This window comes from Opisthorchis viverrini (genome assembly GCF_000715545.1).
Source record: "Opisthorchis viverrini unplaced genomic scaffold opera_v5_48, whole genome shotgun sequence".
Lineage (NCBI taxonomy): Eukaryota > Metazoa > Platyhelminthes > Trematoda > Opisthorchiida > Opisthorchiidae > Opisthorchis > Opisthorchis viverrini.
Genome location: NW_008751704.1, coordinates 1,692,970 through 1,720,145, shown reverse-complemented (window position 1 = coordinate 1,720,145; position 27,176 = coordinate 1,692,970). Strand labels below are relative to the sequence as shown.

At 44.1% G+C, this 27,176-nt stretch overlaps 2 protein-coding genes across 2 annotated transcripts in view; one reads left to right on the top strand and one right to left on the bottom strand.

The window, feature by feature from the left end:
* The window catches only part of T265_13239 (hypothetical protein), a gene marked incomplete at both ends in the record, with an annotated part of 23,650 nt that extends 5,301 nt beyond the window's left edge, over positions 1–18,349 (top strand). Inside the window, 7 exons of the mRNA XM_009167889.1 lie at positions 1,998–2,089; positions 3,082–3,339; positions 6,711–6,828; positions 8,026–8,137; positions 11,852–11,969; positions 14,933–15,049; positions 18,031–18,349. Coding sequence (XP_009166153.1) covers positions 1,998–2,089; positions 3,082–3,339; positions 6,711–6,828; positions 8,026–8,137; positions 11,852–11,969; positions 14,933–15,049; positions 18,031–18,349 — 1,134 coding nt within the window. The remainder of the gene's footprint in view (positions 1–1,997; positions 2,090–3,081; positions 3,340–6,710; positions 6,829–8,025; positions 8,138–11,851; positions 11,970–14,932; positions 15,050–18,030) is intronic.
* A 3,848-nt stretch (positions 18,350–22,197) lies between these two features.
* T265_03402 (hypothetical protein) overlaps positions 22,198–27,176 on the bottom strand; it is a gene marked incomplete at both ends in the record, with an annotated part of 8,732 nt that continues 3,753 nt past the window's right edge. Inside the window, 2 exons of the mRNA XM_009167871.1 lie at positions 22,198–22,969; positions 24,474–24,793. Coding sequence (XP_009166135.1) covers positions 22,491–22,969; positions 24,474–24,793 — 799 coding nt within the window. The remainder of the gene's footprint in view (positions 22,970–24,473; positions 24,794–27,176) is intronic.

The window sequence follows — 27,176 nt, the reverse complement described above, 5'->3', positions numbered from 1 at the left end:
ATGTTTTTAAGCAACTGAATGTGCTGCACCAGGTCGCCTCATGTTTCAGTTGGCGCGATATTCGAGAAATCGCGATACATGTACAGACGTAATACATTGCTCATAAGGTTGCTGAAAACATCATAAACGAGAGATTCAGCTGGGTATCAGGTGAATCTCCAGTCAAAACCAAACTGATATGTAAATGAGTGTACTTATCGAAATCTATTCAATTTGGGTTCAAGTAGAACACAAGGCTGACGGAAACTCTGGGACTGTGACTAACTGGTGAGCCCCAAGACGGAAGAAACCGATCTCTGGCTGTCAAAGAATTTTCCGCGACCATACGATTACCTTAGGTATTACGTCTAGAACAAACATCTGTCCGTAAAGGCCATCTTATTCGTCTGTCACCGACGCCATAACAAAGTACGGAAAAAAATCTTTTAAGAATTAATCAAATTATAAATTCTACCGGAACTGTACCCGAAATTCTCATGCGGGTCTTAACTTGTGCGCGATCTCTCAAGGAGGACCAATAAAAGCGGAGAATCGTTAGAAAACCCTGTGTTTAGCCTGATGTGCACGTTTTAGCAGCCCATCAATAGAGAGCAACGCACAAGGAAGACCAGTTTCGTTTCTCTGGAACTTGTGAAGTGGTCTTTTCAAACAGAGAGACCATTAAAGCACGATGTCCGATCGAGCCAGCTGGAGTGATTACTGAAAGGATGCTACATCAATACTTACTAATCACCACACACTCGCTTGAGCGGGAACAAGGATGAGCATTTTGGTATAACAACTGAGGTTTATCACGGAAGACTCACTTTATTCCCAGCCTAATCCTTCGTCTTTGATGTTCTCGTTCAGAAGACTGACTGTTCAGCAGCGTGGTTCATTTAGTTCGCTAAACGCAATAAATGCGCATATGCAGGAAACATCTGCGGTTTAACAGCTGGATTTCAAGTTATTCCTCATGCCCTTTTATGCGGTTCTTCGCTGTAATGGCACTCTTGGCGCACGCCGTCGCACAGTTTCTCGTGAGCGACGTTGGCGCTCATCGTTGATCGTTCCGCTCCTCCCCTCTCATCGTGCTTTGACCATTCCAACCTTGTTGAAACGAAGACCAATGACCATGATAGTGTGGTGGCCAGGAGAGTGATTTAGCTCTTCTTTAAACTGATGTAGTTATTGGATGCATATGTTTCCGAAAAATTGTTTACCCACTTCCAGACGATTAGCAAAGTGATCAACGAACGACTCACAAGGAATAAAGAAACAATTAGCACCATCGCCAACAAGAGAGCAGAAGCTGATAAGCTGTCGGTAGTTGATAAAATAGTTGGAAATTATGCTGGACGCTATGGAGTTTCGAATCGAGCCTAATAAGTGTTTTCAAGCTCGAAAGATTACTAACACGGAAATTTGCAGCAGATGGTGCAGTGCAGTCGGGGTTTATCTTTGTGGAAATTTGTAACGGGTTGTTGCTTCCACATTTCATACTTCCACAGTGTCTTCACGGCCAATATGAAACTCCATCAAAACAATTGTTGGAACAGGGAGACCTCCCTTACAGTTGATCTCCCAGAAATACCGATAATGAAACTGTAATGCCGGTAAATTGTACTATTGAGTCGGCTGTCAATCACCTGTTTCTTGATTTCGAAAGTGAACTTCGCGCGAAAGAGCAGTTTCCTTTTATGAAGGCCCTTGTGTGCACCGTCATATTCGTCCAAAAGTAAGCTAGCTAGACTCCAGTATCAATCTCATTTAAACTCTTCCGTGTTAAGTGAACTACAGTTAGGGAGACTTAACGACGTCTTCCACGGCTATAACTTGCTGTATGCATCCTCACTCCCATCGGAAAGATTCTACTTACCAAAATGATTCGCAGAAAATATGCTCATGATGCTCACTGTTGTGAGGGGTTGAAGATGCTGGAATGAATGTCCTCTTAAATGCAACGGGAAATCCCGTTATGTCCCTCGGTTACGATTCCGAAATTGTCCCCTTTTCAGGCAATCGATACTTTTGAAAAAGCAACCACGCTGCCGGTGGATTGGAGGCATTACAACCATATGTGTTACTGGGAGTTGCTTTGGTGTTACGCGTAAGTCATACAGTACTCTTTGATGTTCAAGTCTTCTAGACTGATTGTTGCTGTGGTCATTTATTTACTTGTCCTATGACTTTGGTCATTTTGTTCGGGAGCTCCCGATGACAATGACTTCTTCAAACACTTCCCGCACAGTTTAGTATATAATATAAATGATACTAAATTCGACTTGGCACTGCGAACATGTGACAAAAGAAGGCTTGTCTACCAACCTCGCACACTTTGAACAGAGATACACACCGCTTTCAACAGGTCTCTTGTGAAAACGTCTGGAACAACTGAGAAGGAGGATACGTGGACAGAGTCGCTCCTCAGAAAGATTTGCTTGGAATAGAAAAAGTTCAATTATACTAGGTATTTCGTCATTTTTTGTGAATCACCAGTTAAGCATCGGAGAGAGTCGGCCAGTCGGTCCTCTGGCTTGTAGTCTCAGTTTGTTGAATCCATGGGCTGATAACTAAACAGACGTTCTCCGTTTGGATCCATGACACTTCGAGATAAACAATATGACGTCTACCCCTTAAAGTTATCAGTATCATCAACTGGTTCACCTGCAAATTCATAAACACCTCTTTCAGGCCACTGATGCTTCTTCAGAAGGGTGTCGCATGATATCAGGAGAGTGAATTATCATCTAAAAAGGTTTCTATAACGATGGATAAGGCTAACACAGGAAGTAGTCAAGCGCAAAAACAGAAGATGCTAAACAACCGGAAGGAGAGAACGAAGCTGAAAACGACTGACGAGGCCACGGACGAAATTCAGTTTCAATGTGTTTTCGGCTTGAGTCCACCGTCCTGTAGTTGAGTGAAATTTTCTGACTTAAATACGAAATGTCCATTTTATACCACGTTGAATCGCTCTTTCAATTTTGTGGTTTCGCCTGATCGCTTGCGGATGCCTTACTGTAGAATCATCCCACAGGCTGAGTTTTACTCTCACGTGTGTTTTGTTCCATTTCACTCATGTGACAATCCGTTTCACAGACTTCGAGCAGATTGGCTGACAGCCATCAAATATGTGGACAAACTGGCCACCGAAAGTCTGTGGAGCCAAGCGACCTATAGGTATATGAAGGCAACGTTCCTAATTCAGATTTTGGATGAGTATGATGTCAGCGTGCGTCCCGGCACCGGCAACAAAGCCAATCAACAGCAACAACATCAACAGCAACTCGCACAAAAACAACTGGGTCCTTACAAAGATAGGGACGCTGTTCTCAAAGATGTCGACCTACTGCTCAAGTAAGTCGGAATAGATTTTCCGCATTCATTTGTGGCGTCTCGGTATAGTTGTTACAACTTTTGAGGAGTATCTCGCCCACCCGTCTCGTCTCTCTTGGGGCTCATCAGGTTGTTCTAGACTCCGATACTCCATCGAAGTTATTTGCTAATTGAAGAACCGATTTTGCTTAGGTGGTGGTAAACTCACTTCACAAATTAACTACATGCTGATGGAGACACCAGTTGCAACGTTCGTATGAGTAGTTTGGAAGCACAGTTTGGTATCTTAAATGTCCTGTATGCGGCACATTCAAATGAAGACTGTCATAGTCCAGAAATACGAGTAACGATCAGTGGTGTCTGCCGTGATCGTAGATGAGTGTTTATCACAACACAGGCAAAATTCTTTTTAGCTGAGGAAAATTGTGTTTCGGGGGCTGGGTCCAACTGATAATCCCCGAGGATGGAGACACTAACTGTAGACGGTGCAGTTTTCATCAACCTTGTAAGTAACTCTGAACTACACTTTTGTATCTTGAATGGCCTTCAAACTCAAATTTGAGGTGTCCTTTAAGCGGCATATTTGTCTATAAGCGAGAAATCCGGATAAAATTCAGCTGACTCGACCTTTAGAACCATGCTAATTAGCAAATAAATGTTCATCTCACTATCTTGCTTACATTTGGTTCTCGAAAGTGAACAATCTGTGGGCGGCGAGATGAACTCTCCCTAACTACAGTTGCGTAGCTAAGTGAAGGTTGACCAATTAGAGAGAGAGGCAGTAAACAACTGCATGAGTATCCTTGGTTTATACCACAAAGTTGCTGCAGCTTGACCATAGTTACTACAGCCTGTTTAAAGAACAAGAGACTGGAAACCGATTAAAATCAAAGTTATTTATCTCAGTTATGTCTATTGAAAGCTGGCATCTCCAGCATGGCATGCACAGAGACTGTCATCTCATTCGCTGAGAAAACATTGACAATCTGATTGCCGAACACGGCTAGCAGACCAGCACCATTATCGTCATCTGTGAAAGGCATACATGTTGTACGGAGGGTGCAGTCATTGCTCATCATCTATGAATGTAAAAGACCACGCGTTGGAGGCACAATTTCATATAACTGATGCGTAAATACAAGGTTGTCAGTGCAGGCCTCACTGGGAAATTGGAAGGGGAGCTATGCGTTAGAGGCACAGGCTTGGTTGTACGAGCGTCATTCAAGTTGCAACTGCGTGATGTCTGACAATGTCTGTGTCCCGTCTCGGACTCCTAATCCAGGGGGGTGGCAGTGACCGATGTAGCTTAAACTATTGGTGATGACTTTCATATTTCGCCCTCAATTCACTGTTTGACCTCCCCTGGTTCGCTTCCACTCTTCACATAGTTCAGTGGAAGGAGTCCTGTAAGGAATCCGGTCGACTGGCATACAAAGCACGTGCTCAAGCCAGCACAGCCTATGTAGTGTGACCAGTTTCTCTATCGTGGGCGAGTTATTTCTCCCGAAAACCAACCATCTTCACTACTAGTCATCCGGTGTTCCCAGAAGGCTCGTGCATCCGAAGACAACGATGGTCAAACACCGAACGTTTTTCCGAAGTCTACAGATCGTATCGGCCAGTTTTCTAGCCTATGTAACAAAATGGATTGCCTCCGACCCATGTCAGATAATTTGATGTCACACCTGATCCACAGGTGATGCAGAATGACAAAAACTGTCCTGCCCTCTCGATCCGGATGGAAATATCGTTTTTTAGCTAAACCACCAGGATTAATACAGCTTTCCAAGTAGAGAACTTTCCCTGCTACCTCGACTGGCTCATTCGCATACATGAACTTCGTGTTTGCTGCTATCCAGTCTTGTAGCAGCACTGTACACTTCTCAACGCATGATTAACCTGCACTTTTTAGATTATTTAATGTTGTCTGCATTGCAACGAGGTCAAATCTAAGAAGAACAATGTCGTATAACTACTAGATGTCCTTGAATGAACGTCCTGGGAGCATTTGGTCCACAGAAGCATTAGAGGTTTGGAATGAGTCTTTCATGACGAATTCGAACAGGAAAGTTGGCCTGGGGTCGTGTCGGCTCCACAGGTATCAGAGGCTAAGTATGGGTGTTCCCTGATCGTATCGCTGACGAAGTTGGAGAGGAAAGGTTAAACAAGGCAGTCTGACTGACACCACTTAATGTAGTGATTTCAGATGAGGGCTTTTCACAGTCCTTCAGGAGTCCGCTGGAGTTGGCTTACAGAGCCTTCAGGAGGTAAAGAATTTATGGGAGACACCTTTGCTCCACAGAAAGTGACATAGTGTCTGGCGGTTCACAGAGTAAAAGTCAAGAAAGACCAGTGTCGCTTTTCCAGAATATGGTGGAGAGTGAAAATATGATCTATGCAGTATTTGCGCTCTTTTTTGAAGACTGTCGCCGTGTCCCATTCTGCATGTGTTTTCTCTTTCCTTCGCACCGCGCCAATGAACTTTGTCATTTGGGTAACCATAAACTCTTCTCTTACTTCGATGATACCTGGACACAGCTTACAACCTTCATACAGTAATACTGTACCTCCAGGCCGACCCGTAATACCACTGAGCTTAGTATGACTTCCCGCTGCAGTTTTGTCCGACTGATTCTGTTTGGATTTCCTGGCATGTTCGCAACACACGGAGCGAAGTTCCAACCAGTGCAGCCTACGGTATCCTAGGCTGCCTCTCAAGCCTAGCCATCACATCAAGGGGCAGCTTTGGGCGCTTTATGCCTGTTCGAAGTAAAGGACACCATTCATTACTTCACATGGGCTAAAATGAGCACACGGAATGCCAAGATTTCGGTTTGTATGTATTTGCCGATGGTGTTGTCAGTTTGCTGAGAGCACTTATACTACATCAGGTTCTGTGTTACCTGGTAATCTCACATATATGACGTAGATTTGGAAACTATAGACGTGCCAGCATGTGAAGACCAACCAACCCACTGCTTTTTGCGTCCCCTTGATTGCTGACGAAATACTTGTAAGCTAGTTTCCAAGCCGTGTCAACAGCCGTGGAACAAACAAACACGGGGTAAGTTGCACATGCTACGCCAACTGCGGTCAGAGTCACTGATGGGCATATCTTCAGTGTATCACAATTGATTCCGAGCGGGAACCCTATAATACAGTCCTCCTGTTTATAGATTTCTCTCACTGGCTTCTTACTTCAACTGTGCTTCTACTAAGTCCGGAGAAGTTTAAAAAACGGTCCAACCAAGACTGTCACAACGACCACCAACCCTACTAGTACTTCGATCACAACACCTTGAAACCCTCTATCAATGTATATTTGTGATAGTTAATTCCAAACTGACGACGCCATCACCTCTACAATGCCACATTTGGTCTTCATTTTTCAGAGACATTCCAAAGATGATGCACCGCTTTGCCGGACGTTCACTTCCTCTGGAAAAAATTGCTCTTCGAAAATCCAAGCGATATTTTAATCAGAATAAGAAACTCACTCTACCAGCACTCGTAAGTGTCCCCTTCTCACTATCATTTTCTCCATCTGTGAAGTGTTTGCTTTCAAACTTGGTGACGACACGGAATAGCTTTTCACTCGGGGAGTATCAAATAGACGAAATTTTTCCACTGTGATCCCTCATTAAGGAAAAAGCCTTTCACACGGAGGAGGGAATGTATTAGTCATGAGGTTTCAGAAGACTGCTCGTTGGTTCACGGTTGGTTTCGTTCTCAAGACTCAGTCAGCATTTAAACGGCGCCCTCGATTTCCGTCAAACTTGTGTTCCACTTGAACCCCAAACTGGGTTGCAAATGAGGTATGTTTGCCAAGAACACACACTAGTTCTTCAACTGGTCCGTTTACACCCCAAAAGAAGATATCATAATGTAAGTGCCCCATGCAATCAACCCACATGTACTACTATGTCAAACGGTCGATACCAAAGGTCATGCTAATACGCCTTCTCTCCAATGTTCCTGACCGGATTCTGTTTTTCCTGATACATATTAAGCCTATTTTATATACATCCCGCATTCGTCAAAATATAACTCAGCTGTAATATGACTAAATTTAATGAGCACAAAATCAGTTATCTAATAGCATTTGTAGAGCACCAAAAGTAACACAAATTCAAACTTTCAGTGCGCAAAATCTCCCTAAAAAGATCCACTTCAGTTGCTGGAGAAGGTGGTAAGGCCCGTGATAGAAATTTGTCGGTGGATCCCACTGATCCATGTGGGCCTCCACAACTCTTGGACGCAGTTCATCTGAACACTCTGTACGATGCCCGTCCCTACAATCGATAGTATATTTTGAAAGGCCACCAAAAATAATCGGGTAGTCTTCATACATCCGGTCTACGTGGTCCAAACGGTCTGATGAAATAAAACTAAATCTGGATCTGCAGTTATGACAACGACAAATAAGCAGATTATCTGGACGGGTAAATCACCCTGAGCTTCTCCTTCTAGCGGGCCACAATAAGTTGCGTCATACAGCCAGCGGCGTAGGTGATCTCGTTGGAACCTCTCAGTAATCATGCCATCACACAAGCAATCAAATCAGTGGAAAATTTGTTTTGTAGTGACGGCTATTCAAATCTCGTCGTCCATTCTTTGAGGAAACGTTTTAGAGGGTTTGCCACTTCGTGTGATGAAACGACAAGATCTGACTTGTTTTATTTATTATCCACCTTGCTCCGTTTTCAGGAACTTATGTTCATCTGGAACGAATTCAAACTTATTCACTGTCAGCAAGATTCAATCATGTCCTTCCTCTTGATATGTGAGAACAAAATCAACGACTTGATTCGTAATCGTGGTGAGTTTAGTGTAGAAACTCAGATTTTTGTTTGACGGTCTCATGTCATCAGCAGTTTCCGGTGACCACTTCGGATGTTTGCGGTGAAAAGTTGTAAAGAACAGGTAATGGGAAACAAGCCTTCCATCAGTCCATAGCAAGTGCTGTGCGATCTCTTCGCCCTCAAATACTCACTCAAATCCCCTGGGTACAAGCCGGTAGTATAAACGCAGCTGACATCATTTGACACGTATATTCAACAAGGTCTTCAGGACTGGATGACGAGGGAGGGCTTTGCCTTTGACCTTTCTATATCAACCTCGTGTGTCAGAATAAGCATGAAATTTTTCATCCACTAAGTGAAACCGAACTGTGCTGAAAATCCAGGAAGCACTGTCCAGCCGTTTCGTCCACATCTTTGATCTTCAGCAGTGTGCATCCCACGAAACTCCATGGAGTTTCCGGTAGTTTGAACAATTAAGCGTTAGGCTATGTGTGGGTGATCAGCAGTGTGGATAGCATAGATTGGCTTCAATTGCAGGATGAAACCTCCATCAAAGTTCCCAAATCTTCTCACAATCTATAAGTAACTTAAAGGAAGAATGAAATTCCCCCAAAGAGTTAAGCTTCCATCTGGGGAGCCAGGTAACAGAAGTGATTGCATGATGTGGATGTCGTGAGTGAAGAATGAACGGCAAAATGTCTTCTCTAGGTGAGCGCTAATCACACTGCTGATCAACCGCTCATAACCGAACGGTCAAGTGTTTAGACCACTAACCTGGAGGTGGCGGGTTCCAGATTCCCTGGAGTTTCCCGAGATTCCCTACGCTGATAATCCTCAATAAGGATCAAGTAGCTGTACAGTGTTTCTCAGCTTTTCAGCTTACGATGACTTCATTTCCATGACAAAATTTCCTTTAGAACTCACGAACTCCCTCGTACTACCAATAAGCACGAAAACTTAAGGTCGTTCAGTGGTTTCGGAATCAGAACAAGGCCTTGTCGCATTTAACACAGTTATTACTGGAAGAAAATCAACAGCCGACTTTTCGTAGCACCGATAGAAGTTCAGTAAGATCGGTATTATTATTGCGTTCAGTAAGTGATGAATTTCGGAAAGGCTACTCACTGGGTGCACCACAATTGAAGCAGGATTTCTGGAAAAGCTGAAAGGTGGGGAATATTTATGTGAGTGCTCCAAGTATACGCGACTTTCCGAGTTCTATCTACATACAAACCGACAGTGTATTGTCAGTTTGTGCCCTTGTGACCGCATGACGTGGATCCCGTGATTGAAGGATGAGCGGCGCTATATCCTGTCTGAGTGCCAGTTAATCACACTGCTGATCAGCCACTCGTGGCCGAACGGCTAAGTGTTCATACTACTAGCCAGGAAGTCGCGGGTTCGAGACTCTCCGGAGTTTCGTGAGATGCGCACTGCTGATGATTCCCAATAAGGATGAAACAGCGCTTCTCTGCTGTTCAGCATAAATTGGCTCCAATTACAGGACGAAAAATCCACAAAAATCCCGAATCTCCTCACACTGCCAACCTTACAAGTTGTATACCGGTCCGAACAAACTGTAAGGCTATATGTGTGTAGAGCAGGCTTGGCTCTAGCTCTTATAGGAGGATAAGATAAGGGATAACAAATTAATAATAATAATAATAATAAGATAAACAGATCGCTCTCAACGAACTCATCTCTTTTCTGACGTTGATGCTTACAAGTATCATAGGAAAAAAATTATGTTAGGGGAATGAACAAGAAGGATATTAAGCGGTTTGACCATAAGCGTAATTTTATGCCCGAGAAGTAACATTCGTCAACTGACTCCGAAGATGTTGGACTGATTTGGCAAAGTGAATGTAGCTAGCGAGGTCAGCATATTGTAGAACGATACTGTTGTAGATATGAGTGGGTAGCTTTTGGATCTCGGTAAACTGTGTGATGTAGGGGAAGGATGTATGATGTATGGGGGGCGCGAATCATATGACTAGGTTCGGTCATTTGAGTCTTCTAACTATGAATTTCACCTATGAGTAGGTAGCTAGGTTCTTTTTTGAGCATCGTATTCTTTCACACCCAGCTGGTTTTGTTAGTGAGTTTCCTTACTGCACCATGAATCAGAGACTAAGAACCTATTCGAACACTGTTGTTCGGATGTTTGCTTGCCCGAGCGACCGGTGAAGTGAACTGGACATTTGAATTGTTTCAACTTCTGCAGCTTTCATAATTTTTCGAACACTGATGTCGCACTTTTGGGCAGACCAGCCTTACTACGTGAATCTGAAATGGGACGGTTGCGGAATCTCACCCGAATCACGAAGCGACCACAATCTAAACACCTAGACATTTTTAAACTACGACCTCTTGGATGTCGTCACTCAGACGAGCGACAAAAGTGCTTTTCGTTGGTTTTTCTGCCGTGTCCCTCTTGGTTTACCTAACTACGTATGCTTAAGTAAATTAGCCACAATGAGGAGAAACTATTGAGTGCTGTTCCGTGTTCATGCAATCGCTTTGTCTAAACACTAATTTAGTCATGGCCGTCGACTCACTCCAAATCTGGGGTTGATCTTACTGAGAGTAATTCTAGTTCAACCTGAGTTCCATATTTCTCCCCACATGACTCACTTAAGGACGCACAACTCATAAACTCACTGTCTTTGTTAAGTATGCGTGCCGTCTTGTGTTCTACCCTGATATTCTTTTCACAATTTTATTCGAAAATGGGGGTTTGATATACTCCGGCGAAGTTATCCGTGTCTTCTTGATCACAGTCTTATCTTGATCGACTGTGCACTTGTGTGCGGGATTTCCTCAAATGACCAATGAAAAGTCAGCTATGAAGGATTCTCCCGAAAGGTGTTTCCTGCACAGGAGCACTGTTGTGCAATGTATCTTTCTTGGGTGATTGTTACACACAACTCTGAACTGCGCTGCTCCAATTGGTCAACATCCGTTACTCCGGTAATTTGTGTCAAAAGCTGAGTTTTGGTAAGGACGTTCCCTTAGCTGAAGCCCCAATCAGTTCAACCCTTGGTTCTCCTGCATAAGCGCTCATTCACGTCATCTGAGAATGTTTTTCTGTTCTCCGAGCCTGGTAGTTTGTTTCCAAAAGTTTCACTACCACTCATGTGGACATTTTAGTGTACGCTTGAGGATGAACTCCCTCGATTGATGATGAAACTCCCGCAAGCCGGTGATCGGACTCGATGAACTGATCAACAGCCTCCTCATCAACAATGAGACATTGTGAACACATTCATTTGTTTGCGCACTAACAGGGTAAATTCGGAGACATCTGAAGGAGTAAACGTGAAGGAGTAACGAGATTTTCAGAATTTATCTGTGTAAGCAGGCTGCTCCTAACCGCACACTTCATGTTCACGTGTTTGCCAAACCACATAAAACTCAGATTGTCAAACAGTCGGGTGGACAACCAGTTTTTCAATAGCGTTTCACGTGGAGCCGTGCTGTCTGACTCCTCAGTGGAAGATGTCTCATATGACTTGGTGTAATACCGACATTTCTCAGCATACTGTGTAAGATAAATGAAGCTGAACCATTTTACTCGTGTTGAGGCAGTGCACCATTGACCTGCTTGACAGTGTTTAACTCTTAGAGATATGCGAGATGCTCGCTGAAGATGATAGTGAAGGATGATTTAGCTGTCTAAATATGATAGCGTACCATCATAATTCCTCATATTCACGATGCTTTTGATTCAGGGCAATATCAGAATTTTGACGATGATTACAGTCTGGCTCTTCTGCTTAAGGGTGTGTGCCTACGTTGCCGTGGACAACTTTTCCAGGCATCAATGTGTTTCCAGGAAATCCTTGAACTGTAAGTCATACATTGAGCTAATAGCTGATTAGCAAGTGTGGTTCGAAAAATGCAGTTCTCTATTGCACTCTACTATGCTAGACTACACCACGCTATACTATACTACACTATACTGAACTATATTATACTATGCTATATTGTACTATACTATTATATAACGTACTATACAATAACACATACTATGCCTGTACTGTACCATAATACGCCACACTACATTATATCGTACTATACTAGAGTGTACCACATTGTGGTGCATTACTTTCTTACGTCATTCTAGACTACCCTATACCTTAATACAGTATACTACACAACACTATATTATTCCGTACTGTACCATATCATTCCATAATGTACTATACTATGCTATAGTGCATTGTACTGTCATGAATTGCGGCATGGTAATCGGATGTGGCTGTCAACAGTGGTGTTGTGTCTTGCTGAGCGGTAGTGCAACTCTGTATCGGTCCCCTGGCTTCTTGCTCCGCCCATTGTGGTATATCAAAGGGCACGGTAACTCCAGACAGCCCCTTTATTGGGCAATTACAGAGTGTTCCACAAAGTTGTGCTGGAATCTCCGTGAGGGGAAGAGAATCGTCGACTCACAGGAATAACCGTTTTGAAATATCACTCGAAACACGATAGGACAATCGCCAATGGTCCCCACTTTAATCTTCAACTCCCGTTGAGAAGGATCAGTTAGCGAATGCGGCTGACTGGCCAGCAATCACTTCATGCAAAGGTTTTTTTCTATCGGCCGTTTCTCCCACCAAATTACTCAAGTATGACGGATTTTATCGGAGAAGACCTTAGAAAATGTGTTTAACTGGGTAGCCAGACGTGACGAGAATTGCAGAAATTGTGATTACTCTCGCAAAACACGAATACTGAGTACATTAGATAGCGTATCTGTACTCGTTTCAGTGGAACCTGAAAACGCAGTGCAGATCGGCCGTAAGTTTCCCTCAGAATTGAGCTGTGCGGTGGATAACGTCTCCTTTCTGAAGGAGATGACTGTATTCGGTGAGCACCCCCAAATGCGAACTCCCTCCGTCTTGTGCTTTGGGGTCACACAGGCTAGGCTAATCAAGAAACTGAAAATGAACACCGATCAGTGTGTTTTTGCTGTCACATAACAGTAAGATAGCGACGACATAAATAAGAACCCTCCAGTGCCATTCAGTGTATCTTCATCGATGGTAAGAATAGACTGGGCCAACCTCATCATGGCAATAGTAAGCAGCATTACCCGCCGCGCGACAATGTTCTCACCCAATTCATGTTGTAGTCTTACACAACTCAAATGGAGTCAAAAAAATTGTATGTCACGGAACCATGATGTTGATTACCCCAGATCCTGTGTCAGACGATTTATACTTATTTATCCAGTTGCCCGGTTCTTTACTTTCATGACTTCCTAATTTGTTTTGATCAAAAAGACCGATTCGCCTTTGGCGATAGAAGACCCTCACAAGATAGACTGATAATGGTTGTTCCCGTGGGATGGGAATCGCTGCATCATATGATTATCTAGTTGTTACTGAATGTGTAGCTCACCCCGCACTGACGATGTCACCTCGACTGATGATGGACCGTCTGCAACCTAACATCCGAGATCGGCGAAAAGACTAAGAGCCAAGTAGTAAATCTGAGCTAACTGTATTCCGCCAAAACAACATTGTTTCATTCTACTCACAAGGTTGCTGAAAACTCTTCGACAGCCCACGACCGGTTTCGCCCTTGTTGGGGCTCATCAGGTAGGCGCCGTCCCCGAGTTTCCATCAACCTTATATCCTACTTCAACCCAAATTCGACTGTTTTCGAGAAATACACTAATTTGCAAATCAATTCGGTTCTCATGAGAGACTAACTGAATCTCTCGTTTATAATATTCTACAGCTGAGTGTGCCTTTATGAAAATATACTGCAATATCTCGAATATCGTGCCAACTAAATCATAAGGCGGCCTGTGTGCAGCACATTCAGTTGTAGAATAACACAAACGAGAGATTCAGTTGAGTCTCTCGTGAAAACCAAATGGATTTGCAAATGAGTGTATTTCTCGGAAACATTGCTTCATCTTCACATCTACCAGCAATATGGTAGGCTGGCGTCCGCTTCCGGTTTCACCGATGGATCCTCACTCACATGCTACATGCGCTTGACTTTAATTCACGTTTGCATCCAACTTTACACCCTGTATCTGATATAAACCCGCGAGAATAAGACTAAAGGGTGAACAGACATTTCTAATGCCATCGATGTGCCCAAATGTGGTCAGCTGGTAGCAAGTGAACGGCATATTGTATAAGTAAAATGCAATCAGATGCATTACAGTGAAATATAGCAAAAAGCACACGGAATATATTTGAGACGAAAACAAAATGGCCATTCGCTAATTCAGGACCCAATGGGTTAGAACGTCGATACTCATTCGGACAACATCGAATGTGGCCTACCATGCATATGAAAGGATTCTCCTCGACCCGCCGGACTTCACTGCACAGAACTGTTCTTCCAACCCACAGCAAATCACTATCCTCTCCGAAAGTTTCAAGGGACCCACTGAGGACGGTAAAAAGATGCAGGTGATGAGTTCCTATTATTTTTTTAAACTCATCAACTTACCAAGTACAGTCAGATGTTAAGAGCATCGCGATAACAGTGAAGGCGATGCGTGAAGATATTCAAAGGACTCAGTGTCACTGACTCAGAAAGTGCACACAATTTACTAAGGAAGTGTACACTAAGAATCTGGTCACTTGCCTGACTGTAGAATCTTAAAGGACTCAGTGTCATTGACTCACTAAGGAAGTGTACACTAAAAATCTGGTCACTTGCCTGACTGTAGAATCTAACACATGCAGGTTATATTTGATGACTAGTTAGTTAATCCATGTGAATAGTTATCATACTCAGTCACAGTAATCGTGGTTACTTGTATTGCGTTACATTTTCAATTTTAGAAAACAGAAAATCACTATCGACACATACCTTCTTCCATATTGTGAAATGGAGCTGTGTCAACTTGCTTTTGATGCAGGAGACATCCCAGAGGCCATCAAACGCCTCCAGCGGGCACGGTAAGTAGTTCTTCGATATAGCTTGTAAGTCTGCCTAATTATTACTGACCTTATTATCGTCTAGTCAGACAGAATTCTGGCCATTATACAAAAGCTTCTGGGGAAAGGAGCTAAAAAAAACCAGGTCTTAGTCACGCTCATAAGCCACGCTTTATTCAACTGCAATTGGCCCTCGAACACCCAGCGGCTGGTGATCTGCATCCGATCGCTATCAGAATTCAGTCGTTAGCTTGTTGTCAGAAAGCATGTATTGACCAGCCCGAATGTTACTACTTGTGGGCATTCCCGGTATTAGGTAAAATTCTTCCTCTGCTCCTGTTAGAACTCCTCTGCCTATTCTAAGCCACAACTTGTGGGCCATACAGTACTAGAGCTAAATCGCATCGTTCTTAAAATTGTTCAAACAGGGTGCACCCCTGTGACCCTACTACCGGAATGAAGTTTCTAGTATCACCAGTCTTGAATGCTTTCATAGGCGGTTCATTAGGAGAGACGGCTAGCAGTTATAACGTCGTCGCTCAAGGGAGTGCTCAACTTACCCGCTTACTCCAAATGTAATCAGAAGAATACGACTTACAAGGGTCGTAATGGCAAGTCACGTGGACGAATTTCCAACCTGGGAATGGTTAAGAGTAGATGCCACTCAAAAACTGTAAGACAAGTGAAACTAGGATTTTGTGTACCTCTCTGATAAAAAGATCTTAGGACAAAGAGACAGGTTGAGAGATTAAATCCAACTCGTTCTGTTCAGGTATGCATCTGCAGCACCCACGACCGTAGTCATTCAGCTTCAAATAGAGACCCCGGAAGAGAACGAAAAGACACAGACATAACACTGCCTCCAACCTGCGTACGTTCGCCTACCAGGCAAGTGTTCTGCCACTTGAACCATAGCAAGTGTTCCTACACGTCGCACACAAGCATTCATTCGGCAAGCTAGGGGTGTACCAGCAACGTTGAAAAATTTTGGGCAGGACATTTTTGGGAAACACAGATACTGACCAAATCCCACTGGAACTTCAGTGCACTCGGGTTGGACACGAAATCATCCCAACGTAGGAAATCGCGCACCGTACGACTGTCTGTTTTGAGTACTTTCGTCTGGGCTCCCATAGGTCTCCATATTCGACGAAAGTTCCAGTTAAAACGTACGATTATACGGTTGGTCACGACTGGTAAGAACAGTGTAAGAAAAGTCAGCATGGCGTGAGCGTGTTTTCACGTCTCCCGTCTTTTTAAACTTTGGCTTGTTTTCCGGCCGCTTGTGTGACAGTTCAAAGAGTCTCGGTGTGGTTGTAAGACCAATGCCAGGTTACCATGTATGTGTAAACCAGAGCAAGCCATTCAATCGCTTACTAGCGAACGTCATACGAGTGCCTAGTAACCGACTAGATCTCGGAAAAGATCCTGAACACAATTGAAGCGAGTAGGCCAGTGATTCAATTGGATGGGATGCCCAGCTTTCTGTATGCAACCGAGTAGATTGACAAAACAACGGCAACATACTATGAGTAGTGGTCAAGTTTTAGTTGGATTGGCGATAGCGATAATGCAGGAGAATCGTAATTGCTAGCTGATAGGACATCTTTTGACCTTATCCGCAATCGTATTCGTCCGTGTGCAAGGTCGAAAGGACGCACCAAGCGGATGCAAGGCATTCCAAACAAAGCGCAGTAAAAACCGCACACGGAACAATGGGATTGCGGAAAATTGCTTTCTGATGAGGCATTCGCTTCAAAGCTAGATAGATGGTCTGTAGACTGGCAGGTAAGAGGAAGTACCTATCTAACCAAGTACTGATGATATCTCGTCGATGTTACACTTGGGGAACAGATCGAGAGCCTCTTGATCGAATATCAGTGAACGCACCTGAAATGCCAATATTCCGATGAATTTCTCGAATCGTAAGTCAATGTCATACACAGGAATGGTAAACCTTGTAGGCCGAGCTTTCAGATTTTCATTCGAAGACGAATATTCCGGTTGCCAGCAGTTTGTTCCGAATCCTCAGTTATCCCCGCATTGATTACAGTTTATGATGCTGGAAATTCTACTGTATGAGAGCCGAGTGCATTAGCAGCAACTACAGTCAATGTACAGAAAAAATTGCCGAGTTGGTCTGAAATTCACTGGGGTTGACGGGTGATGTTTCACCAAAAATTAGGTGGTGCCCCGATGATGCCGTCCCTGTCTTTAACCTCAATCTTTTTTTAGCAAGGTTGGCACACACCGCCACTGAATCTAGCCGTTACCGCTGATGTGCTTACTGTCCTAAGTCCTTAAGTTGTCGAATAGCATTAGCTCCTTCAGTCAAGAGTTCCTGCTGTTTGAGCAGGAGTGCTGCGTCGCAACTGCAGGAGCTGACTGCTGTGAAACACACTCATGAGTGTACCTCCAACATGCATTCACGCATGTAAGATTTTTTTCATCTCTCTATACATTCTGAGCACTGTTGTTGAGAAGACTGGTACCAAGTGGAGCTTCGTATACTGGAACTTGTGTGACCAGACGACCCTGTCTCAAAGCCGCCTGACTCTGACCCGTTCCCATTGCTTTGTGGCTTACATGGACTTGGTCAACTTGTGCACACTTTTTGGCTTTACTAACGCTGCCATGCAAATTTTCCAGGCAGAGGGGCATTTACAGTCGCCTAAAAGAAGTATGTAGATGTTGTGGTTGTATGACATATGGATGCGTTTACGTGAAGATATTTTTCGTCACCGCAGTAAATCAAGCCAGATGACCGCAGTCGGAGGGCTTAATTATCCCCTTTTAGGGGGAAGCTCTTTCGACGGAAGGAATTTCACAATAAATTAGATTTAAAGAGAAGTGCTGTTGATTATCGTACCCGAGGTTGGCCTATTCTCATCACCGTCAACATTAGTATTCAACTGCTGATGCTTCGCTACTGTAAACTTATTTTCAGAAGGTGCGCTCCAAACAGGATGACGTACCTGGTCTCAATTTCCTTATTGTTGCAGGAACACTAAGAACTATAGTCTCGAATCCAGACTCCACTTTCGAATGCACGAGATGGACACTCGATTAGAAGACTACAATCGAAAGACCGGTAAGCTCATAAAGAAGGCCGGAAGTGAAACCGTTATTCCCGGTCACAAGCGATCCGATTCTCACTCCAACAGCTCCATCGGTTCAATCTCTAAAGAAGAACAACGAGGCGACAGTGAAAGTGAAGTGGATATCACTGAGCTGAAGCCTATGTTTCCAGAATTCGAGGAAGAAGAGGATTTTGGAGGCCTCAACGGCATGTTCGCCGCGGAAGAAACGTTTGATCCTTGAATTCACGGAACAGTGATAGACGCACGATTAAGTATTCATCCATGTCAACGGTAGGTTGCTCGGTCACGTATGAATCGTCTCGTGATCAGCATTTTTGATTGCTGTTAAATCATACAGTGGGAAAATCCGACAGGTTTTTGAGGAAAGAGTCCTGTCCCCTGACACCCATGTTGTCATTTTCTAGTTGAACATCTTTATTCCTCCGCCATCTCGATTGTGTGCCAGACTAGAAATAACGGTCAGGATACTACGCCACTGGTATACCTTTTCTCAGGGCTGCCCACATCGGGTTTCTTCATCTTTATTGGCAGATGTAGAAGAGACGGGGATTTGGACGTATAGCTAGTCACTCAATTTACTACTTCACTCAAGGCTTTGTCGACCTTGTCAAATCGTCACAGGCCTATAATACGCTTTCGCATTCTAACGCCCAGGTGAATTTTCCCATTTAAGGTATTTCCGTGGTAATATGTATCCGTCTACAACACCGGGTGTTTGTCTTGTTCACTGATGCATCTGGTGGAAAGGTGACGTGAGTTGGACTACCTCGATTCACCCAACTGCTGAATAGGGTCGATTCGGTTAGTGTGTTAATCAAATCAAACCAAACTCCAACCGTTGCCTCTGCAATGTTTCATGCTGCCAGATTGACTTTTATGAACAGTCGCTCGCTGAAATCGGCTTACTGCCTATAGAAGATACGTAGCTAGTGCGCTCGATCCTCATCGGCAGAAGCAGTTCGAACACTTCCACGCAAAGAGTGATACGACTTATATTTGATAAGACAGGTGGCTGCATTGTGCTCCAATCGTATCGACCGGTATCTGGCTGGCATACGATCTCAAACGGTAAAGTGCATTCAAGCGGAATGACGATGCATGAAACGTCCAAACCGTTCAGAATCCAAAGGGCATTGCTTTCGAGTGATTATGGGAAAACACCGTCCTGGTGGAGAACTTTCCCTAAGCCTGAGAATAAAGCTGGCACTATGGTAGCCAAACGAGCAGCGTAACACTCACACGAAAGCCCGAGGCTCGTGTCAGAGAATAAACCAATCAGACCCCATTCAGCCTCAAGGGTGTAACAAATCACTCACAATCTCCGCAACACCGCAGGACGATCCTCCACGTGAGTAATTTGAACAATGAAGAACAACGATAAACTGTCTTTCTTCTCTTGTTCCATGTAAGCCAATTAATATGTCGAAATTGTCGCTGATTCTACGGGGACCGTACTTCTGTTCGACCCTCAGAGTGAAAGCTTCACCATCAGAAATGTCTGATGTAAATCTCCACCAATGGTCATGACATGCTACTTTCGGCTCGAAACAAGTTGACTTGTAACGAAGCCTTTGACTGTTGATGGTGGGTCCGTTCTCCCACACAGTGCACCGGACAGACAACCAATCAAAAGAGCTTGGACAGCCAGGAAGAACTGTAAATGTCTAAACTCGGTCTCAAACTGGCAGGCTCATAAACCAGATCATGCACCCAGCATAAATCTGATGTGGACTCTTTACCGATGAAAAGAGGCTAAACAAGACAATAGGTAATGTAATAGGTTGAGTAGTTCAGTCAAGTGTTCAAAAATTGAAATGTATTGTACGCCCCCGACGCAAGCAAAGGATAGAAAAAGACGACTAGTCACTGCCACCATCATCATCCACCGATTAAACCAAACAGAGACGTGAAACATGGTTCAATTAGGCTTTTGAAATTATGCCTTGTTCTTGTAAGTAATCTTATCTTCTGGTGTGTTTTTTTAACGTCGCCACGTACTCTGTTGTCATTCGTTAGTTGTTGATCCGTTCGCCGAGCTTTGCAACTAACTTACATAGGCTTAGTCACCATACGAGCAGACATCATCAGTGCGCAGTTTCTTTGATTAGTTCCTCCTTGCCTGAGTGCGTTTATAAGACTATCTCTTTTCTGCCAACGTGACTGGCAATTAGGTAGCAGTGTTCTTCGTGAATTTATTGGTCCGTTTGTGATTTTTGCTGCGTTGTGGTCTGTGCTTTTTTGAGTCGGAAGTCCGTAGAAGCGGGAAGTGGCCGAATCACGAGTCCTTATTGGCAATGTTGTGGAATGCAGGTAGCTCGGATACGCTGCTTGGTTGTTGGTCTGTTCGCCGAGCTTGGCAGTTGGATTGCACCTCGATGATCACCTCCACTGGTGATGAAACGTTTGCAATCCAACTGCCAAGCTCGGTGAACAGACCAATAACCAAATGCGTCCTTATTATCCAATATTCCTCTTTTATAATTTTGTGGCGATCTTGGAGCTTCTTCAAATTCGTACTGACTTTGTTTGTTAGTTGTTTGCCTTGGTCGCGTTCTAAGTGGCGATATGTAGTTGTGCCGTTGAGTAGGGTCTTTGCTTTATTGATTTGGTCTGGTTTTCTTCATGATCACTTGGCAGAATCACTGTTTTCATCCTTCTTCAACTTGTTCGTTGCTCCTTTCCCCTTGTCGAAAAACACGTTGAGTGGTTTGTTGTGTATGATGACTGGTTTGACGAATTTGTTACTGGGCGTTTCCATCGAGTCTGATGGATTTCAGCACCGCTTCTAGGCTAGCCAAATACTCCAAGCTTGTCAAGTCTTTGAAGTTCAATTTAAGCCCTTCGATGGTCGTTTTTTTTTCTTCAGTTCTTGTCAGGTGGCTTTAGGACAGACTCCCATATCCAGGCTTCGTTGTAAATATTTTTACATTCCTGCGTTCTAATCAGCTTTCCAGATGATTTTTCTTGTTTTTAGCAGTGGACGTAACTCTCCGTACTATCACCATGCTGAGTTACACCATTTCTGGTCCTATTGTCCTCAAGTAGGCCTCCCTATGCTCGTTGGTTGTTCTCTCGTATTTTCTAATGCGGTTGTGAGCGTCCGTAACCGAGTCTGATCATCCGTCGACTACTCTGTCCAGCTATTATCCACGCTTGTAGATGGTTTATTACCAGTCGACCAGTTGGTTGTTCATATTTTCTAATTCGGTTGTGGGCGTCCGTAACCGAGACTGACCATCCGTCGACTACTCTGTCCAGCTATTATCCAAGCTTGTAGATGGTTTATTGCCGGTCGTCCAGTTGCGCTACGTGGAAGGGTAAAGGCGTTCATGAAGGAAGTAGAGCTGTTGTCGTGGAAAAGCTTCCCAACAATAGGATGTTTTGAGTAAACTGCCCAGCTCGACAAACAGATTAACAACCACCTGATCAACAGCTAATAAACTCATCCGATGTACCAATATTTCGATAGATTAATTGTCATTCGTCATTTTTTCTCTCCGCTAAATTTTGTTCTTTTTTGTAGACACCACGAAGTCTTTCATCAAAGACAAGCTACCAGTCCCTTAGATTCCTGTCAGCATAACAAAGCATGCACTAGACTCCCCCAATCTGGGGATATTTTGTTTACACTCTTCATCACCACATCTTCCACAGCTCCAAATCCTTCTACTCACCAAACTGCATACCATCCTTCAACAACTGTACGACACAACAGGCCCAAACGAACTTGGCGGTGTTCTAATACCTGTCCTGTACTGTCCTGCTTTGTTTTGTACCTTTAATAATGTTTGTTTTATTGCCAGATTGGATCAATCATTTGTTTTAGTTAAAATCTGACATTCTGAGAATAGCAGTTGAGACAGCGTGGTGATCAATCTCAGCAATTATGTTTCCTTATCAAAAGTTGGCGCCAATGTCCCATAGAGATACCTCTGGTGCCTACATTAGGTTGGCACGCATTTTCCAGAAAGACAAAAGCAGTATCGCACGTATGACGAGTTACCAACCCTTAGATTAAATGGAAATAAATAGCGCGACTTGACGGGTAACGAGTAGTCAAGAGCTGAGGGGGGGGGGCGAAGAATCCAAAGTACGACCCACATTATGGAACAGCGAAAACCAACGAAAAAGAATCGATGGTAACGTCGGCTGATTCGCACAACTTACATGTAAATATGAGGTGACAGTCTGATTGACGTTCAGTGGTAAAACAAATCCTAGCGGTCGGGAAGGAATGACATGCTTGTTCCACTACACTAATCGGATCCCTTTGGAATGAGACATTTTAAGTACAATAAGATCCATTTCTGTAGTGAAAAAAATCAAGAAAAACATATTGGGACGTCACATCAAAAAGTGGTCTAGCTCGATAGCAAGTGTTTTTCCAGGTGACCGACTTCACCTATTCGCACAGCAGACACGGTACATCGACCAGCAGAATCCGCGTCGGACAGTCCAATGCGAGAAGCGATTCTCCTCTGAGGTTCATATGTGATCACCAAACAACTGATGCTTCCGTGGTACAACTGGAATCGCAGCCAGGCTTCAGGTGGCAACTGCAATGCACGACAAAGCCAGAAACGGAACACATTGGCGTGGCCAACAAACACTACGGTTTCACACGGGTCCCCGTTGTGTATCCGGTGGCAAGCACAGGAACAGCCGGGGCGTATACTGAGTAAGCATGTGCAACATCTCGACCAGGACTGGAACTGGCGCCGTGTGGCTGCATGGGCCAACTGACCAGTGGGTGTCACAGGAACACGATGAACGTGTGTTTGGAAACCCTGTTCCAACCGAGGCCCCTCTGTCTGTCGAACCGCCTCCGTGGTGGAGCTACCTGGAAGTGGAGACAGCCAACGGGTAGACTTGAAAGGGCATGATAGCGAGTAAAAAGCAGAGACCAGAGTTAAATCAACACATCTCACTCGTGAGTGCTTCCATACGGTTGAATAAATGCAGTCTAATTAGGTTCACTGCACAGTAGTACGCGTAAACATTCCAGTACAGGCACGTGAACAGAAACATTCACAGTGCTGCATACAGTGAAACGAAACAATATGCCTGGTCAGTCGAGGATTTGGGTTCAATACACAATGAACAAATGATAAATGATGGTATTCAGAAATCACGTGTGTGATTATATAACTTAGTGGGTGAATGTGTAAAGGGTTAGGAAAAGTTAAATGGGTCGGTAGGTTGCTGAATGAAACGACAAATGGAATTAACTGAAGCAAATTAGAATGCTATCTACAAAGAAATATATTTCGACTTCATTGATATCCGCCCAAATTGACCTTGAGGTGCATTTTGTTGAGGAACATCATAGCCTAGATTTATTCGGAACTCGACTAAATTAGGTATTCATAAAACATCAACAAGTGTGTGATTGGAGCTCTGCAAGAGAGTTCACGAATGATGACTCCGGTTATCACTGTGCCGGTCGAAGCACAACCGTTTACAGCAACGAATACTCTCAGCATTTGAGTCGACGCAGCTCCCATGTCATTGGTTCTCTTTTTCCGGACTTCATCATACACGGAACTGAACCCCTTCGAACTCAGGGAACAGGTTTTTACAGATTTTACTTGAGGATTCTGGGTAGTACAGCTGAGCCTGCAGAACAAAGTTTAACGAAACCCCAGGGTTCATCAACAGGAGAAGTAATTCGCAAAGTTTGTCAAGCCGTTGCTACAAACCAACCAGTACGATTGCACCGGCAAAATGAATAAGGAAGTAAGGAAAATTCGACCGATCGGTAAACCGGTGGTGGTCATTCACTATTCCTGCAGCGGAACAACAGTTAAGCTGTCACTGAGGTGAATTACGAGCAACTGGAGAGTGGCTGTTAGTAGGAACAATTGAATGGTTTTGTAGGTTACCTCTTTATACGCTGTCACCTCACTAGTGTTTTCTCGTAGCCGTTCATTTATGCGTTTCACGGTTGTGCGCGGGCCGATACAGTGTGAAGCCGCGCAAACCTAGGCAGGGGGGTAATGACGATGTTCAGCCAACCTCTCGCTCAAAAACCTGAAAACAAGGCGGCTTTGCTTGGCGTAAGACTGTCAGAGGTGTTGGAGATATCTTAGAGAAATGGCCTGCCTTCAGAAAATTTGCTTTTTATATGAGGGGTACTCATTTTTTCATTTGCTCATTCATTTGATTTTATTTACATATGTGTGTGTTTACTCGTGATTCATTTATTTATCTTCCAATTCATTTTTTATTATTATTTCATTCCTTCACTCATTTTCCGTTAGAAACTAATGACCAGGGCTAAGTAGTTCTTTATGTCCTCTAGGAACAACAAGAAGTTCAACCAAAGCGAGTGAAGTGACACTCACGAGTGGGTGGCTCCGGTGCAACTGGTGGTGGGCCTTCAGCAAGAAACCGGGACTGTTGGCAGTCGAACTCTGCCTCAGGAAACGGTCTGTAAGGACGACTGATCATATGAGTTGAATTCATTGAAGAAATTGTCCCGTCTCGACCAACTGAACGACTATCAAGCGCGTAATCCCCATCTAGACCATCACAGCGGGGAGCGGCCAGGTTTGTCAACAGTGGAAGGTCGAACAAACTATCCGAGTCATCCTGTAAACCAGCCAGCAGTGCGGCAGTAGTCTGACGTGCTCTGATCAGATCTGAATGAACAATACGATCGATTCTATTCACGTGAAGGCGATGGTGGTTAGAAAAAATGCAGCGGGGGAAAAGTCACAAATTAAAAATTAGGAGAATACGCACAGGTGGGGTGTGAAAGCAAGATGTGTGAAGCAAACAAACGGTTAAACAAGATTCCGTTTTGGTTTCCAGTTTTTGACAAACAGTGTCGACGGCAGTGAGCGACATCGAAAGGCACTCCCGATACGACCACTCTTCATTGCAACCGAATTCTACCGGATTTGTCTGGTTAACACTAGAAGGAAGGACAAACACCTGTATTGTTAACGACGAGGATGCTCACGTAGACATCATGACTGTGATCTCCGAAGAGTATTACGTGGAGACAAAGTGGCCTGAAGCACAGCTTTAGTCTCAAATGAACCCTGGGTGTCCTTTCAGACACAATCGAATAAAACCACTATGTCAAATCTAAACGCCGCCTAGCACCTGGACCTGATTTCGAAGTCTTTAGAAGATTATGTTCGCTTGAAGGAATACGACCGGAAGATGGAAAGCTAGCTTACATAGAGTCAATTTATAAAGGCGATTGAAAAAAAACGATCTATCTGACCATCGTCCCGTTACCGGTCGTACCAAAGAAGATTAATCAGATGGGCAATCAAACGATAAGCGCGAAGTAATGCTCGCTGATTCACTGAACGAAAGTTGTTATCTCTTAATCTTCAAACTCCTGGTGGCACGGAAGAATGGTCCGTAGTGCCGGATCATGGTTATAAGTCAAAGGTTATATGCATCCAGTTTGGCAAAGCCTTTGACCCTGCTTCACATTCAAGGTTTATAAGAATCCAGAAGAGTAAGCTCCTGGAATGAACTAGGGAATTCTTACCGGGGGGAGCAAGGACGAATGTGAACAGCGCCTAGTTCGGCAGTTGCAAAACACGTCTGACCTTGGACCTACCCTATTCAAAGTGCACATCCATGACCTTTCATTAACACTAAAAGTCCCCGTTATTTGCGACTACTTAGCTTTTATAAATGATTCGGAATGACGACAACGTCAAACTTCTCCGATGAACTATTGGTATACTGCACAATCTGGTGACGGAGTGAATGCTTCCCGCTAACCAGGAGAAATCCAACCTGCCTCATGATGGAAGTCGCCGTAAGCAAGGAGCTTATCACAAATTGTATTCCCTTACGACTGAGGAATTCGCCGAACTAAGAGTTGCCATCACGTCCTGCCTAGACACCTTGAAGGACAATAGGCCAAAATTTTTTCTGCGACATCCATCCTCAAAAGCCCCCTATGTGAATCCCATGTGCGACCAACATTTGAATACCGAATTCCAGCATACTATCGTTCAGCTGTGCCTAGCTGCCATGCCACCCGAAGGAAGCACGAGGGCTAAGATACTGCCAGGTTGCCCAAGCCTAGACAGGGGAAGTCGAGAGGCAGAGGTCAGGTTCGAACCACGGACCTTCTGGTCAGTAAATTCGCGCTCTAACACACTATCTTCGACAGGAAAGCCCAGTGGAGAATATTCAACTAAGGAGCATACAGCTAACCACAGGCTTAAGGTACGCCGAACATTTCAAGTGTCTACAACTGGGGTGTCTCCCACTGGGGTACAGATGCATCAGAAGAAACTCTTCACACCCTCGTCGAAACCCTGCCCTTACTTTAAACCAGGACCTACATACAGGCGCCATTTAAAGCGATCCGAACCAAGATCAAAATTGTTTTGTCGATGCGACGTTCTGAAAGTGATAAACCTGAGGAATACACCACCACCTTATATGATGCAAGAACCGACAAAAACAATGCTTTAATAATCGTGCTGTGACTCTCTTCATGGCGGTTTCGGAGTGACTTGCTACCTCTGCGACTAAAAAAGGCCTGTAGCCTTGGCGAAGCCTGATGCACGATATGTTTTGGAACCAGTAGTACGGTAATGCAGGTGACGGAGGATCACCACCACACATTCTCTATCCATGTGCTGAAGGCCTGACAGATTGAGAAAGCATACGATCAGTGTTTTCAAGAATCGACGTAGCCATAATATGGACCTACCATGAATTACCATGATAAACATATCCGGTGACTGGCGAAAACCACTCATTTGCGGTTACCGGGAGACTCAAGAAAATCCGAAAAAATATCGTTTAGAACAGCCTTCAGCTTGGATTCAATTGAGTGGCAGGTTGGCACTGAATTAATTTGCAAATGGGTATAATTCGCCAATCGCATACCGTTTGGTGTTTGCGGAAGCATAAGGCTGATGGAAACCGGGAAAATTCACCCACTGGTGTTGGGCTGCCGTAGTAGGTTATGTCGAGAAAATTTGGTCGGTGTTGCATACCCATCGCAAACGACGAAACTGATATCTGGTTAGAGCCTAATCAGCGTCGTGTTTACTGGAAAA